Source organism: Entelurus aequoreus, linkage group LG03 (assembly GCF_033978785.1).
Source record: "Entelurus aequoreus isolate RoL-2023_Sb linkage group LG03, RoL_Eaeq_v1.1, whole genome shotgun sequence".
NCBI lineage: Eukaryota > Metazoa > Chordata > Actinopteri > Syngnathiformes > Syngnathidae > Entelurus > Entelurus aequoreus.
In genome coordinates, this window is record NC_084733.1 from 26,184,345 (window position 1) to 26,200,288 (window position 15,944).

At 36.3% G+C, this 15,944-nt stretch overlaps 1 protein-coding gene across 1 annotated transcript in view; it reads left to right on the forward strand.

The window, feature by feature from the left end:
- The window catches only part of impg1b (interphotoreceptor matrix proteoglycan 1b), a 75,621-nt gene extending 61,989 nt beyond the window's left edge, over positions 1-13,632 (forward strand). Inside the window, 4 exon segments of the mRNA XM_062041571.1 lie at positions 2,987-3,172; positions 3,245-3,419; positions 8,610-8,693; positions 13,087-13,632. Of these exon segments, the coding sequence (XP_061897555.1) occupies positions 2,987-3,172; positions 3,245-3,419; positions 8,610-8,693; positions 13,087-13,170 (529 nt within the window). The 3' untranslated portion in view covers positions 13,171-13,632.
- The last annotated feature ends 2,312 nt before the right edge of the window (positions 13,633-15,944 follow it).

Here is a 15,944-nt window from a genome sequence, read left to right on the forward strand (position 1 = left end):
TAATTAAATATCTAATTAATTGATTAAATATTTAAGTAAATTATTGAATATTTAATTAAATGATTGTATAAACACTTTTTTTTTCTTTTCATTTTATTCATTTTAACTCGTAAATAAACGCTAGCAAAGTCAGCTAACAATGGAGCCAATGGGAGCTATTGCGCACTTAAAACTCTCTAAAAAACATTCAAAAAGCGCCAACAATTCTCAATGTACGTTTCGTAACCTAATTATTAACCAATTTTTAGCGATATTGTTATCATAAACCCTAACGTTAAGAACCTACAGCGGCGCATTGATCACAGAGAGGTAACTGACCCATGCTGCTATATTGACATTGCGAGCTGGTGAGCTGCTGCATCGCCTCTGAGCTCCTGAAAGTTAACTCTACATTATAAATCATGCCTCTCACCTGGATAGTAGAACATTGACATTGACTTGCCCCAAAAGTGGCGAAAAAAGACACGTTTGTATCCACCTTTTTTTCCCCCTGATTAATTCTTCATCTAACCCCGGAAGAAATGAACATCCTATCAGTCGACATCAACTTTGAGAGCAGACATTGTACAGTAAGTGATGTTCTATTATGTCTGTTGTCTTTCACAAAGTTGTCGTTCATGTTGTTGAAGGAAAAGGATTGTGATGAGTCTATGAAAGGAATGCCCGCCCTATGCTTAAAATGAGCAAAATACGCAAATAGTATGTGTTCTCATGAACGTGCCTGTTACTACGTCACATGTTATTTACATCAGGTATATAACACCTTGATGAAAATTTGTGGAAACTGGAGAATAGAACGACTCCCGTAGGTTCCATTGGTGGCTGACTTTTGCTTGTGTTTATTTATCTAGAATGCATAAAACATAGAAAAACAAGTGTGCCTGTCTTCACTGCAAAAACTGAAATCTAAGTAAGATTAAATATCTCAAATAAGGATGATATTTGCTTATTTTCTGTCTGATAAGATAATTCTTCTCACTAAGCAGATTTTATGTTAGAGTGATTTACTTGTTTTAAGTGTTTTGGTCCTAAATGATCTCAGTAAGATATTACAGCTTGTTGCTGAGATTTTATGACCTATATTGAGTAAAACATGCTTGAAACTAGAATATCAACTGTTGCAAAGCTGTGTCATCAACACTCACAAGTATAAAACTACTTTTTTAAAGTAATAATTTCTTATTTCAAGCATGAAAAAAAAAATCAAGATTTTGACACAATTGTGTCTCATAATTAAAACGGATGACAGCCAAATAGACTTTGTTGTTTTATTTTCAATGAAACAATAGAAAATACATACTCATATAGTAGTACAGTTGGCACAGTACAGTAAACGGACAGTTAATATTTAAACATTTGACATTTCAAACAATTTTGAACAGAAATAGTTCATGCACTTTCAGATAAATTCTTCAAAATTAAAATAAAAAAAAATTTGGCCGGGGGCCGGGCTGTATATATGCGCACTAATTGACTGAAAGAGCACGCACTTGGCGCGATGATGTCATGTTATCGATGGAAAAATGCACTTTTAGACAATATGATTTGCCTGAGCTGCTAGGAAACCCAGAGAGTAACAAGCGGTTGCCTTGTTGCCTTTCCATTAAGAACAATAAATTAGTTTTTAGTGTAAGTTTCAAGAAATGTAATGCCGAGCGCATATCATTATGTCAAGATACTGGCACTAGCATTTACTTCATTTAAGAATATTTTTCAACATATTGAGCAAAAAGGTCTTTTTTTTTCTACCAAGAAAAGTGCACTTGTTATTAGTGAGACTATACTTATTTTTAAGGTATTTTTCTTACATTTCTTACATTTCCGAATGTACTGTGTACACCAGGGGTCCCCAAACTACGGACCGCGGGCCGAATCCGGCCCGCCAGCGTCCAAAATCCGGCCCGCGGGAAGTCCCAAGTTAAAAATTAAAAAAAAAAAAAAAATTACGATACATTTTTAAAAACAATTTTAATGATCTTTTTTTAAAATCTGTCCTTTCTAATCCATTTTCTACCGCTCGGTGTCTCCTAGCCGCTCAGGCAAATCATATTGTCTAAAAATGCATTTTCCCATCGATAACGTGAAATCATTGGGCTTGGAATGTATATATATATATATATATATATATATATATATATATATATATATATATATATATATATATATATATATATATATATATATATATATATATATGTGTATATATGTATGTGTATATATATATATATATATGTATATACACTACCGTTCAAAAGTTTGGGGTCACATTGAAATGTCCTTATTTTTGAAGGAAAAGCACTGTACTTTTCAATGAAGATAACTTTAAACTAGTCTTAACTTTAAATAAATACACTCTATACCATGCTAATGTGGTAAATGACTATTCTGGGGACGGCGTGGCGAAGTTGGTAGAGTGGCCGTGCCAGCAATCGGAGGGTTGCTGGTTACTGGGGTTCGACCCCCACCTTCTACCATCCTAGTCACGTCCGTTGTGTCCTTGGGCAAGACACTTCACCCTTGCTCCTGATGGCTGCTGGTAGCGCCTTGCATGGCAGCTCCCTCCATCAGTGTGTGAATGTGTGTGTGAATGGGTGAATGGGGAAATACTGTCAAAGCGCTTTGAGTACCTTGAAGGTAGAAAAGCGCTATACAAGTATAACCCATTTATCATTTATTTTATCATTTTGGGTTAATTGAGGTTAGCTAATTTTACTTGTTTTGACAAGCCGAATTTTCTTGTTCTATTGGCAGATAATTTTGCTTAGTTTAAATAAAATACCCCTAATTTTTATATTTTTCCCCCTTGTTTTTGAGCACTGACTTTTTTGAAGTGTTGCAAAATTCCCCTGTAATAACAAATATGTGTATTTATTCCATTGATGCCATCACATTGGATTCAAATTCTGCCCGACAACACGCACACTAACTTGTGACAGGAACAGGAAGCTGCCGCGCGACACTAACCTCAGCATCACTTGTGTCCCAGATGTCCCGTAGGGAAGTACTGGCACTACCACGGCGAGCGCTGCAGCGAGCTGGTGTCCATGCCTCTCGACCCCTCGCTCGTCATAACCTGCCTGGTGGGAAGCCTCTGCTTGGTTTGCGCCATCGTGGGCATTCTGGTCTTCGTCAACAAAAAGTGCTCGGCGACCAGAAAGGCGGTGACTTTGGTGTAGGTTCTTTCTCTTGCTGCTTTCCTCGCGGTGATTGTTGTGATGTCCAGACGTTTTTCCCGCCCTCGCAGGCACGGCCTGGCACCCTCTGCCTTTGACAATACTTTGAGGGTGAACCCTGTGTATGAGAGTGACGACGGCTTCTTAAGTCAAGTGTCCACGTTGCCATGTCCCTCCAGTTCCTCCTCGTCGCAGTCTGAGCGGGAACTTTACGCCTCAGTCGAAAACATACATCTCAGTATCGAGGTACAAGGAGCGCCTGAACTAACCACGCCTACTAACTGCCCGCGCCGCCAACTGCCTTCTCTAACACGGCCCTTCCAGGAGGCTGGAAAACATTTTGTCCATAATAGAAGTAATCAAATCAAATGTAACGAGTTAACGCAGGGATGGGTGGAGGGGGCGTGTCAGGTTCAAACACTGATGACATCTATTAATCAGACAAGAAGCAAGGAACCATGTAGACAGAGTTCAATTTAGCTCATGAGGAGAACGCATGGAGCTGCACACTTAGTCACAGTCTCGCCCTACGCTCTATGGTACAGCTCCCGCGTCCCTCTATTTATTCAGGAGTTCCACAGTCAACATCACTGAAGCCGCCTCTAAAAGGAGTGGTCACATATGTCATGCAAAGCAGGTCCAGTACGCACAATACGTGACGGAATGTGCTGGGGCCTTGTTTTTTGCTTCGTCTGCGTGCTGTCATCTTATCTTCGTTGAGGTCCTTGAAGTCCTTGGCTGTTAGCGGGCTAAAACAAAGATAACATCTGCGGCTGAGGCCACCCCTCCGACAAGAAGTTTTGTCCTTACACAGATAGAAAAAAATGCAGCTTGAGCACAATAGCTAATAACTATAATAATAATAATAATAATGGATTAGATTTATATAGCGCTTTTCTAGACACTCAAAGCGCTTCACAGAGAAGTGAGAACCCATCATTCATTTTTACAACTCATTCATTCATCATTCATTCTCCGGTGTGAGCGGCACCGGGGGCAAGGGTGAAGTGTCCTGCCCAAGGACACAACGGCAGCGATTTTTTTTTGGATGGTAAGAGGCGGGGAGCGAACCTGCAACCCTCAGGTTTCTGGCAAGGCCGCTCTACCCACTACGCCATGCCACGGACTTTAAGCATACTAAAGTTGTGTGATAATATATATATATATGATTATTCTAACAGGGGGTTAATTATTTTGCTATGCAGTCTGCTGAAAAAGATGGAAAGCGCCACTTTACATAGCAACTGATGTTGGATTTAGAGTTGGAATTGCCACAAAACACATTTAAAAGGTATTCAAAACTCTATTGCCATCTGGCGGCTAAAGTGGATAGTGCGCGCCCCTAATTCGTCACGTTTCATGTGTCAGGTAAACTGCCATGACTACTGTATCAACACTGAGTCATCACCCACTTCCTTTTCTTCATCTTTCCTACATATGTATTCAAAGTACACCCTAAAGGGACTTTAGATAATACTGTTAGCACATTTTGACGGAATACATATAGTTAGTAAAACATAAAAAAAAAAAAATCATATTCACGATTTAAAAGGATGAATAAAAAAATAATTTCACAGCACTCAATTCAACATTCCTAACTTTCATAGTCCCCAAAAATGGATTAACTCGCTGGAATATAAAGACAATATAACATACTTCCATAAATGTGGATGCATATGCAAAAGTGCCATATATTTATCTGTACAGGAATCTATTTATTTATATCTGCACCTTATTGATTTTTTTATCCCTGCACTACCATGAGCTAATGCAACAAAATTGCGTTCTTATCTGTACCGTAAAGTTCAAATTTGAATGACAATAAAAAGAAAGTCTAAGTCTAAGTCTATAAAGTGTTACAATATGTCAGTTGACGTGCCGCCATGTTGCAGATACCCGGATGTCATCCAAGTGTAAAAAGAAGTGAACTCTTGTTATCTATGGGTGGGATTAGCTGATATTGATATTTATTTATAATGAGTGCTGTTGACAACATTAACACACTGTTCAAACTAGTTCCTTGTTCTCTTTCAATGCATACAATTGTTTAAGTACACATATAAAAACTACTATCTACTACTCTTTTAAATCCTTTGGTTTTTGCCAGCCTGTGTCAAAGAAAGTATTCATTAAACATTAAAAATAACAATTGATACCGAGGGTAGTATCAACGCTATACCCATATATGGATCGATCCGCCCTCCCCTCCTCTACTCGTATTAATCTACCTATTAATTTCCTGTTAACAGCTGCTTACTAAACTTCCCTAAGCACTTATTTCTTGTGCTGTTTCAAGCTATCTTAGTGGCTAACTTAGTGATTAGCATGCTTTTACTCGGTGTGTAACATGTTTAGCCTCGTCCTCCAGTGATAATGCTACTTGCGATAAATGCAGTTTATTTTCCGCAGCTTGGTTTACAGGAGGAGAGTGGCTCCACATCGGTATGGGGACACATCATTATCTGCCAGCCACCTCTGTCAGCTGTGGGGCCAAATATAAACACAGTGTCGGCCGATCACGTATTTTCTCTCAGAATGTGGCCGATACTGGTCGCTGCATCTCTCGTTACAGTATTGGTAAAATGTAGGGATGTCCGATAATATCGGCCGATAAATGCTTTAAAAGGTAATATCGGAAATTATTGGTATCGTTTTTTAATTATCGGTATCTGTATCGTTTTTTTGTTTGTTTGTTTTTTATGAAATCAACATAAAAAACACAAGATAAACTTACAATTATTGCACCAACCCAAAAAACCTCCCTCCCCCATTTACACTAATTTGCACAAAAGGGTTGTTTCCTTCTGTTATTAATATTCTGGTTCCTACATTATATATCAATATATATCAATACAGTCTGCAAGGGATACAGTCCGTAAGCACACATGATTGTGCGTGCTGCTGGTCCACTAATAGTACTAACCTTTAACAGTTAATTTGAACTCATTTTCATGAATTACTAGTTTCTATGTAACTGTTTTTATATTGTTTTACTTTCTTTTTTTATTGAAGAAAATGTTTTTAATTTATTTATCTTATTTTATTTTTAAAAAAGGACCTTATCTTCACCATACCTGGTTGTCCAAATTAGGCATAATAATGTGTTAATTCCACGACTGTATATATCGGTTGATATCGGTATCGGTAATTAAGAGTTGGACAATATCGGAATATCGGATATCGTCAAAAAAGCCATTATCGGACATCCCCAGTAAAATGTAAACACTGATGGGTTCACTGATTTACATAAATATAATACACTCTTTAAATCCATACATTAGTTTTTTTTAATTAATCCTTCCAAATATTTTAATATTATGGCTTGTAAATGATAAAAGGTCAATTGGGAGTAAATAAATATATCGTGAAATAATTACTTAATGTGTCATTTGTATTTATAATTAAATACATACATGTGTTATTAAATGTGTTACTAATTAATTGAATGTAAAAGTACATATAATTATTTTATGATTGATTTTATAACTACATTATTTCATGATTTAATGAATTGTTTCATGAACGGCTAAGTTTGATGGATAAAATAAATGCATGAGGCTATGAATGTGATTAATGAAAACTTGAAATTGTTCATTAGCGCGTGACAACTTAGTAATCTAAATAAAGTGTTATGACCTGTCAGGGCAGGTCGTATTCTGTTTTTAATTTTTTGAAGTTCTCTTCGGTCCGTTGTCTATTTCCGTTTCAGCGCCCATTTAAATCCATAGTCTGCATGGGCGCTGATTAATTACACCTGCCTCCGATTAGTGGTCAGGACGCTCACCTTGCTCCTGATCACTAATCAGAGAGCTATTTATATCTGCTTGGCCGTCGATTCAGCCTGGCAGTCTCGTTGGCCCTTGGCGACGGTTGGTGTCACTACATAGCCTTGCTAGAGATTTATGTTGGTGCTACTATTTACGTTTGCTGCTCGGCGGCACGACTTCATGTGTTTTTGCCTCGCTTGAAGAAGGAATTCAATACTTTTCCTACCTGCACGCTGCTGCTCTGCATCTTGGGGACACCACACCAAGCAACCCAAACATACATACAGTCGCGAGAGTATGTAAACTTTTGATCGCGACTTTACACAATTGAACATTTATTAAATAATTAAATATTTAACACGCGAAGTCCCAGAGAAGGGTCAATTGACATTTTTACCTAGAAAACACACAAGAGGGTCATTTGACCCCTAGTCCCCCCTGTGGACACTCCTTTTGTTATGAAAATGTGGCTGTTAGTGGCACACGGCAGGGGGCCACTTGAGCCTGTGTGGGGGAGGGGACCTTACAGCTCAAGCTTTAGTTCTGAGGTAGGTTGTGTGTGTTTTTGCAAGGATCAACAGAATGAAGGGATCAACACTCTGACATTTATTGTTAAAAAAAATACAAAACAAAACATATTTACAAAGAATGAAAAAGCAACTGTTTTCCCAGTTTTGGTGTGGAGGGTTGTTGCAGAAGCAATTGTTATTTTTGTGTGCCAAAAATAGTTTAAAAAAAAAAATTTACAAAGAAAAAAGCATATTTACAAAGAATGAAAAACCATGTCCATGTAAACGTGACTGACATACATTTGAGCAGTCACTCACAATCCTGGCACTGCCATTGCTCCTTTCGGCATTTCCCACATGTATAATTTTTCTGTCTACCTAGACAAACTGCCCCTAACAGCCTCATTACCATAACAAAATGAGTGATTAGTGTATTCGGGAAAAGCGTCGGGCCAAATGACCCCTCTCTGGGTCTTCTAGGTAGACAGAAAAATGCTGGGACTTCTAGTGTTAAATGTACTTTTACATATAAAAACAATTTGACACATTTATTGACACAATAATATTTCTTTTAATTATGATTAACTAATGACACATTTGGGTAATTGCCTAAAAATATAAGTATTTATTTATTGAATTGCACCTCCACTGTAAATAAACAAATAATAAAATAGAATGTAAATAAAAATGATTTAGTTGTGTATCCTTGAGCATTCATTGTAAACATTTCATTAAATGAGACGGAATAAACATAATTTAAAAAGTAGATCGTTAGAACCGGATATTTTATAGAGGCATGTGAGCTCTCATGAGTACCGCCAATGGCGTCTGGTGGGGGGGTGACACTTTGTCGATTTTATTGGAATAAATTACTCCTTCGATGCTAACTGTGGTTCCCTGTCACATCCTGCATGCCCGTGGTTGGAAATTCATAGCTCCCGAGTCGTATTTTGCTTACTTGCACAAGTGAGGTTTCAAGGCCAGGACGTCCTTAAGCGGACCGGGGGGGAAAAAAAAAGCTCAGAAGATGACGGTTAGAAGACTTCTTGTACAGTAGAGCTGCCTTCTTGTCGCTTTGACTTCCTTGCTACCCTGACTTCCAGAGAGTAATGAAGCGTGTTGTAAACACAGCCTGTGTCCACTTTGTGTGCCTCCCTCAGATCCCCAGACAACTCTACACCACCAGATCCGAAAAGTTAATGTCGGAGCTGGTGGACTTCCATCAATGCATCCCGCACAATGAGGTGAGGAACGGCACACACGCCATATAATGACATTAGTCCCCATCTGATATCAGCATAAAACATGTATTGGCCTGCAACATGTACTCCAATTAGCACACAAGGTTGGTCTTTTCTTGTATTTTAGTCAAGTCATGTACAAAAGGTGAACATGGTAGACCAGAGCTGAGAGAAAAAAAATGTGTCTCGGGGGCCAACACTGCAAAAACTGAAATCTAAGTAAGATTAAATATCTCAAATAAGGGTGATATTTGCTTATTTTCTGTCTAATAAGATAATTCTTCTCACTAAGTAGATTTTATGTTAGAGTGTTTTACTTGTTTTAAGGGTTTTGGTCCTAAATGATCTCAGTAAGATATTACAGCTTGTTGTGGAGATTTTATGACCTATATTGAGTAAAACATGCTTGAAACTAGAATATCAACTGTTGTGTCATCAACACTCACAAGTATAAAACTACTTTTTTAAAGTAATCATTTCTTACTTCAAGCATGAAAAAAAAATCATGACTCATATAAAGACAGATGACAGCCAAATGGGCTTTGCTGTTTTATTTTCAATTAAACAATATAAAATACATACTCATATAGTAGTGCAGTTGTTATTAGTGAGAAGATACTTATTTTAAGGTATTTTTGGGTTCATTGAGGTTAGCTAATTTTACTTGTTTTGGAAAGTCTTGACAAGCCAATTGTTCTTGTTCTATCGGCAGATAATTTTGCTTAGTTCAAATAAAATACCCCTAATTTTTGTTTTGTTTTTTCTTGTTTTTGAACACTGACTTTTTGCAGTGAAGGTGTATGTGTGTATAAATGATATATACACATTTTGCTGTAAAAATGTGTGTTTGGGTCCATTTTTTTTTCAGGAACACTATTACCAAAAGTCACAATGTCCGATAGAGTTCTAAAAACGTTATGACAGACCACCTCAAAAAAAACTAAAACGGAATGGAATTTTACAGTTTTTTACTACATTGATGAAAAATAGAAATCAACAAAACAAAACAAAAAGTGAAAAACGACGACATATAAAGTGTGGGTTATGCACAGGTAAACAGTAGTCAACCAGACAGTGGTGTCATCATTGCATCGTCAATGCTAACATGAAAACAAGAGACATCAACGTCTTTACCAATTAAGAAACAACATACTGTATTTTTCGGACTATAAGTCGCAGTTTTTTTTCATAGTTTGGCCGGGGGTGCGACTTATACTCAGGAGCGACTTATGTATGAAATTATTAACACATTACCGTAAAATATCAAATAATATTATTTATGTCATTCACGTAAGAGACTAGACGTATAAGATTTCATGGGATTTAGCGATTAGGAGTGACAGATTGTTTGGTAAACGTATAGCATGTTCTATATGTTATAGTTATTTGAATGACTCTTACCATAATATGTTACGTTAACATACCAGGCACGTTCTCAGTTGGTTATTTATGCGTCATATAACGTACACTTATTCAGCCTGTTGTTCACTATTCTTTATTTATTTTAAATTGCCTTTCAAATGTCTATTCTTGGTGTTAGATTTTATCAAATAAATTTCCCCCCAAAATGCGACGTATACTCCAGTGCGACTTATGTACTGTATGTTTTTTTCCTTCTTTATTATGCATTTTCGGCCAGTGCGACTTATACTCCGGAGCGACTTACACTCCGAAAAATACGGTACCCCTGATCTATACACATTGATTTCTAAACAACTAAGATATTCAAGTGTGCACATTGAACCTGCCAGAAGGTCTCTCTTAGAACAGAGTGATTGATCTGAATGGCACACCCAAAAATGTACGTGAAAATAAAGAAAGTGGGATTCATAATATTAACTGTGAACAATAAAACACTGAATATTAACAACATACGAACGTCGCTCCTCTTTTACTTCTCAGACCAGCTCCTCGATAGTTGTGTATCTTTTACAATCGAGCAAAACACAACAAAAATGTAAAAAAAAACAGCAAAATATGAAGGTCAAGTGTAATGAACACCAACAATATGATATCACGTAAAAATCTGCTTCCGCATCTGTTTCTGACACACATGCTCTGAAAACAAACCCCGCCCACCCTGGTTTGTGCCTAGTCTGAGCTGCTGTGACGTAGAGTACCGTAATAACTCCTATAACACCCAAAAGCGCAGATTTCGACCATTGAAATACTTTCTATGGTTCGAGACTTACGGTCATTTATGTCAACACGTGGACTATGGGTTGGTTTGTTTTCCCGGAATGCAAAGGAAAGTTGGAGTGGGCAAGGCGTGAAGGTAAGGACATATTTATTTAAACACTAACAAAAGGAACAAACGAAAAGCGCGCACAAGGGCGGAAGTACAAACTTGGCGAATGAAAACAAAAGACTAGCACAAAGGCAATTAACTATGAACATGAAATATACAACACTTACTGTGGCATGCAAAACGTGCATGGAACAATGGCTTGGAATGAAAGGTAGCAGAGTTAATGTCGCCAGGCTGACTTCCTGGCAACAATGGGCTTAAATAATAGTGACATGATTACAACAGGTGCGTGTGTCCAAATGAGTCCGGTGCGTAAGTCCAAATGCATCACAGGTGAAACCAATGAGTAGTCATGGAAACAAAAACAATGGAGCGTAAACAGAAACTAAAGAGTCCAATAACTAAACAAAACAAAACATGATCCGAAAGACATCATAATGGCGGCGACAGTTTGATGTTTAAAGGTCTAAAAAAAAGAGGACGTAGAACGTCCGGCGGGCCGGATTGAAAATCATAACGGTCCGCATTTCACCCAGGTCTGTGGTAGACTATAGGCTACTAGGAACAAGCAGCTACCCAACAGCTAAGCATACAAGTTAGACATATGAAATAAGTGTTGTTTGTTGAACAATAAAACACGACATTTCTCAATATAAACACGTGTCAAACAATTATAATTGCATGTTACTTACAAAAAGAAGTGTAGTGTATTAGAAAGTACCTAGAAACAAACGTGTCCGCATCATTCAACTTCATGCGTCATGAATTATTGTGGCCACTGGGTGTTGCTAAAAAACAGTTGCCACTCCACTTCAACATAAAGACGGCATAACTCCATACCATACGGTTAATAATAAATAGATGAGTGTTTTTCCATACCTACCATTGTTCTTCTGTTTGAATCATTTCACTTGATCAAACCTTCCACAACATTCCACACTACAAAGGAACAGTATGTATGATTTGTGCTGGTATTGTATCGGATCATTATCGTTATCGGCCAGTTCTCAAGTCTCCGATATTGGTATTGTATCGCTTCAAGGTTAAGCGTGCACATTAGGTGTGAGTGTAAATATTTGAGTATTGTGCACCTCTATGATGCACGCAAAAGTATGCAATCATCACAGTACATCTTCTCAAGGGACAATACTATAGAAAGTAAACTTGAGTGTACTTTAGAGTAGTCAGTGTACAGCCGTATTGATTTACTATTCACTGGAAAAAAACTCAACACAAAACCAAGTGATTACCAAGAAGGGGTGGGCGATACTTGGAATTTCGGGTATCGTTCCGATACAGAGATATTTCAGGGCTAGTTTTGCCAAAACTGACACCGATACTTTAAATTGATAAATTCAAGTTTCTTTGTCATTATGCGAATTTTCATTGATTATTTCAATAAAATGAAACAGAAGAAGAAAAAAAAAGAAACTTTTTTAAAAAAAAAACCCCGCCCCAAAAACACAATAACACTTTTGTGAATTTGCTTAGTTGATTATGATTAAAATAACATAAGGAAAATATTTAATAAAAAAAAAAGAAAAGTTTTTATAACTTAACTTAAACAATATAACATATTGTATTAGTAGGGAATGCATTACAAATAATTCATATTACATTTAACTGCATTGAATTATTCAGGAAAAAGGTTACAAAAATACAATAAAATAAACATGTAACCACTATTATAACCATATAATAAAAATAACAGGGTAAATACAAAAATGCCATCAAAACAACATCATTAAGTTTCATTGCAGGTGAATATTTGTGAAAAATAAAGTCAGTAGTCAGTGGAGCGGGTGGGAGGGTGAAGTGCGCCTGAGTGAGAGTGAGCGAGCACGAGAGAGAGAGAAGTGACAGATCAACTTTGAGAAAACGTGAGTAATTTGCTGACTAAAGTATTGATCCCATCACGCTAGTATGTAATACCCACCATGGTATCAGTACTATCGATATTGTGACCGATACAGCTACCCCCAGGATAACCAGGAGTCAATCATGGTAGCGGTATCGTCACGGTCTGGGTATGCATGAGTGCTGCTGTCACTGAGGATGCTGCGGTCCATTAATGGAAACACATATTTTCCATTAATATGTAGCAGTTTTCCACCATGACATCCACCATCTTTTCCTCGTTTCTTGCAGACGTGGCGACTGCCCAATGAATACCGAGCGTGTTTTCTTCTGTGGACGTCAGACGGCGAAGGCGGCGAAGCCACCGTGGTGTGATGCCATTTGATGCCACGCCCCCTAACCTCCTCCCCCTGTAGAGAGCAGTTAGGTGGTGAATTGCTCATAGTGAAGAATGTGTCCTGTTAGACAAGACATCTCCACTACGGCTGCTCCAATACGATGTTTTCATGTGTCAATCAAATATTTATTACACATAATGAACGCTAGGAACACTTCCTGTACGCTACACTCTTGGCAAAGGCTCTTCTTTCCTCACAATGAGGTATTTATTATTCACACATGCTGGTATCTCACTTTAGACAGTCTTGTTATGCCCAAAAGAGGATGAATGTATTCACTGGTGATGTATTTAGGTTGTTCCAAAACAGTGTGATTAATTTTTTTGTACACATTTTACAATTAAAGTAACCAATGACATGTTTTTGCATTACGAGTCTTTGCTTTTCTTACGTGACCGCTAAAAGGGTTGGACTATTAAAGGTAATCAAAATAGGACGGCATGTCTCGATGAAGTGTGTCACTCAGTGAACGCCGTAAATGGATGCCTCTTTCACACAGTAAGCCTGCAAAAACACTGTAATCACACTCAAGTATGGGATGAATACTAAATTCTATACTTTTGTAGCTACTGACCCAGTACCGATTCACGTAAATCAAGCTGTACAGCTTGATTTACGTGAATAATACGTATTATATATATATACAATACAGGATACCTTTGTTGCATGCTGTTGGTTGCGCATTTTTAGTTTTTTTGGCTGTTTTAAACATTAAACTTTTCATTGGTTGCAAATATTTTTTGTTACAAATTATTTTTTTTATTGAAAATACTTTTTTGGTTTCGAATAATTGTATTGGTTTAAAAAAAAAAAAGTGTCTGAAAATCAATATTTGTTTGCAAATCATGTTTTAGTTACAAATGCTATTTTTTGGTCGCAAATACATTTTTGGTTGCAAAAAAAAGTATTTTTTGGTTCCAATTTTTTGGGTTGCAAATTTTAGTTTTTGCTTGCAAAAATTCTTAGGTTACACTTTTTTGGGGGGACTGCAAATTGTATTTTTGGTTGCATTTGTTTGGTTACAATATTGTTTGCAAATGATGTTTTAGTTAACACTGATATTTTTTTGTTGCAAATCAATTTTTGGTTGAAAAAAAGTATTTTTTGGTTCCAATTTTTTGTGTTGCAATTTTTATTTTTTGGTTGCAAATCATTATTTGGTTACACATTTTTGGGGGGACTGCACATCGTATTATTGGTTGCATTTGTTTGGTTACAATATTGTTTGCAAATCATGTTTTAGTCACAAAATGCTATTTTTTGGTTGCAAATCAATTTTTGGTTGCACAAAAAAAGTATTTTTTGGTTTCAATTTTTTGGGTTGCAAATTGTATTTTTTGGTTGCCAAACATTCTTAGGTTATACATTTTATTGGGGACTGCAAATTTTATTTTTGGTTGCATTTGTTTAGTTACAATATTGTTGGCAAATGATGTTTTAGTTAAAACTGATATTTTTTTGTTGCAAATCAATTTTTGGTTAAAAAAAAGTATTTTTTGGTTCCAATTTTTTGTGTTGCAATTTTTATTTTTTGGTTGCAAATCATTATTTGGTTACACATTTTTTGGGGGACTGCACATCATATTATTGGTTGCATTTGTTTGGTTACAATATTGTTTGAAAATCATGTTTTAGTCACAAATGCTATTTTTTGGTTGCAAATCAATTTTTGGTTGCAAAAAAAAGTATTTTTTGGTTCCAATTTTTTGGGTTGCAAATTTTAGTTTTTGCTTGCAAACATTCTTAGGTTACACATTTTTTTGGGGACTGCAAATTGTATTTTTGGTTGCATTTGTTTGGTTACAATATTGTTTGCAAATCATGTTTTAGTTCAAACTGATATTGTTTTGATGCAAATCAATTTTTGGTTGAAACAAAGTATTTTTTGGTTCCAATTTTTTGTGTTGCAATTTTTATTTTTTGGTTGCAAATCATTATTTGGTTACACATTTTTTGGGGGACTGCACATCGTATTATTGGTTGCATTTGTTTGGTTACAATATTGTTTGAAAATCATGTTTTAGTTACAAATGCTATTTTTTGGTTGCAAATCAATTTTTGGTTGAAAAAAAGTATTTTTTGGTTCCGATTTTTTGGGTTGCAAATTTTTGTTTTTGCTTGCAAACATTCTTAAGTTACAAATTTTTTTGGGGACTGCAAATTGTATTTTTGGTTGCATTTGTTTGGTTACAATATTGTTGGAAATGATGTTTTAGTTAAAACTGGTATTTTTTTGTTGCAAATCAATTTTTGGTTGAAAAAAAGTATTTTTTGGTTCCAATTTTTTGTGTTGCAATTTTAATTTTTTGGTTGCAAATCATTATTTGGTTACACATTTTTGGGGGGAGTGCACATCGTATTATTGGTTGCATTTGTTTGGTTACAATATTGTTTGCAAATCATGTTTCAGTCATAAATGCTATTTTTTGGTTGCAAATAAATTTTTGGTTGCACAAAAAAAGTATTTTTTGGTTTAAATTTTTTTGGGTTGCAAATTGTATTTTTTGGTTGCCAATCATTCTTTGGTTAGACATTTTTTTTGGGGGGACTGCAAATCTTATTTTTGGTTGCATTTGTTTGGTCACAATATTATTTCTGTTTACTAAAAATTGATATTATTTATGGTTGAAAATTATTTTTTTGTTTTTTGGGTTACAATCAACTTCAATCTAGTGGGCAAAGCCCTTTGACTGGTCAATCTTTAGTATTCACCCTCCGAACGTGTTGAGGGCTGAAGTGGTCAACAGACTG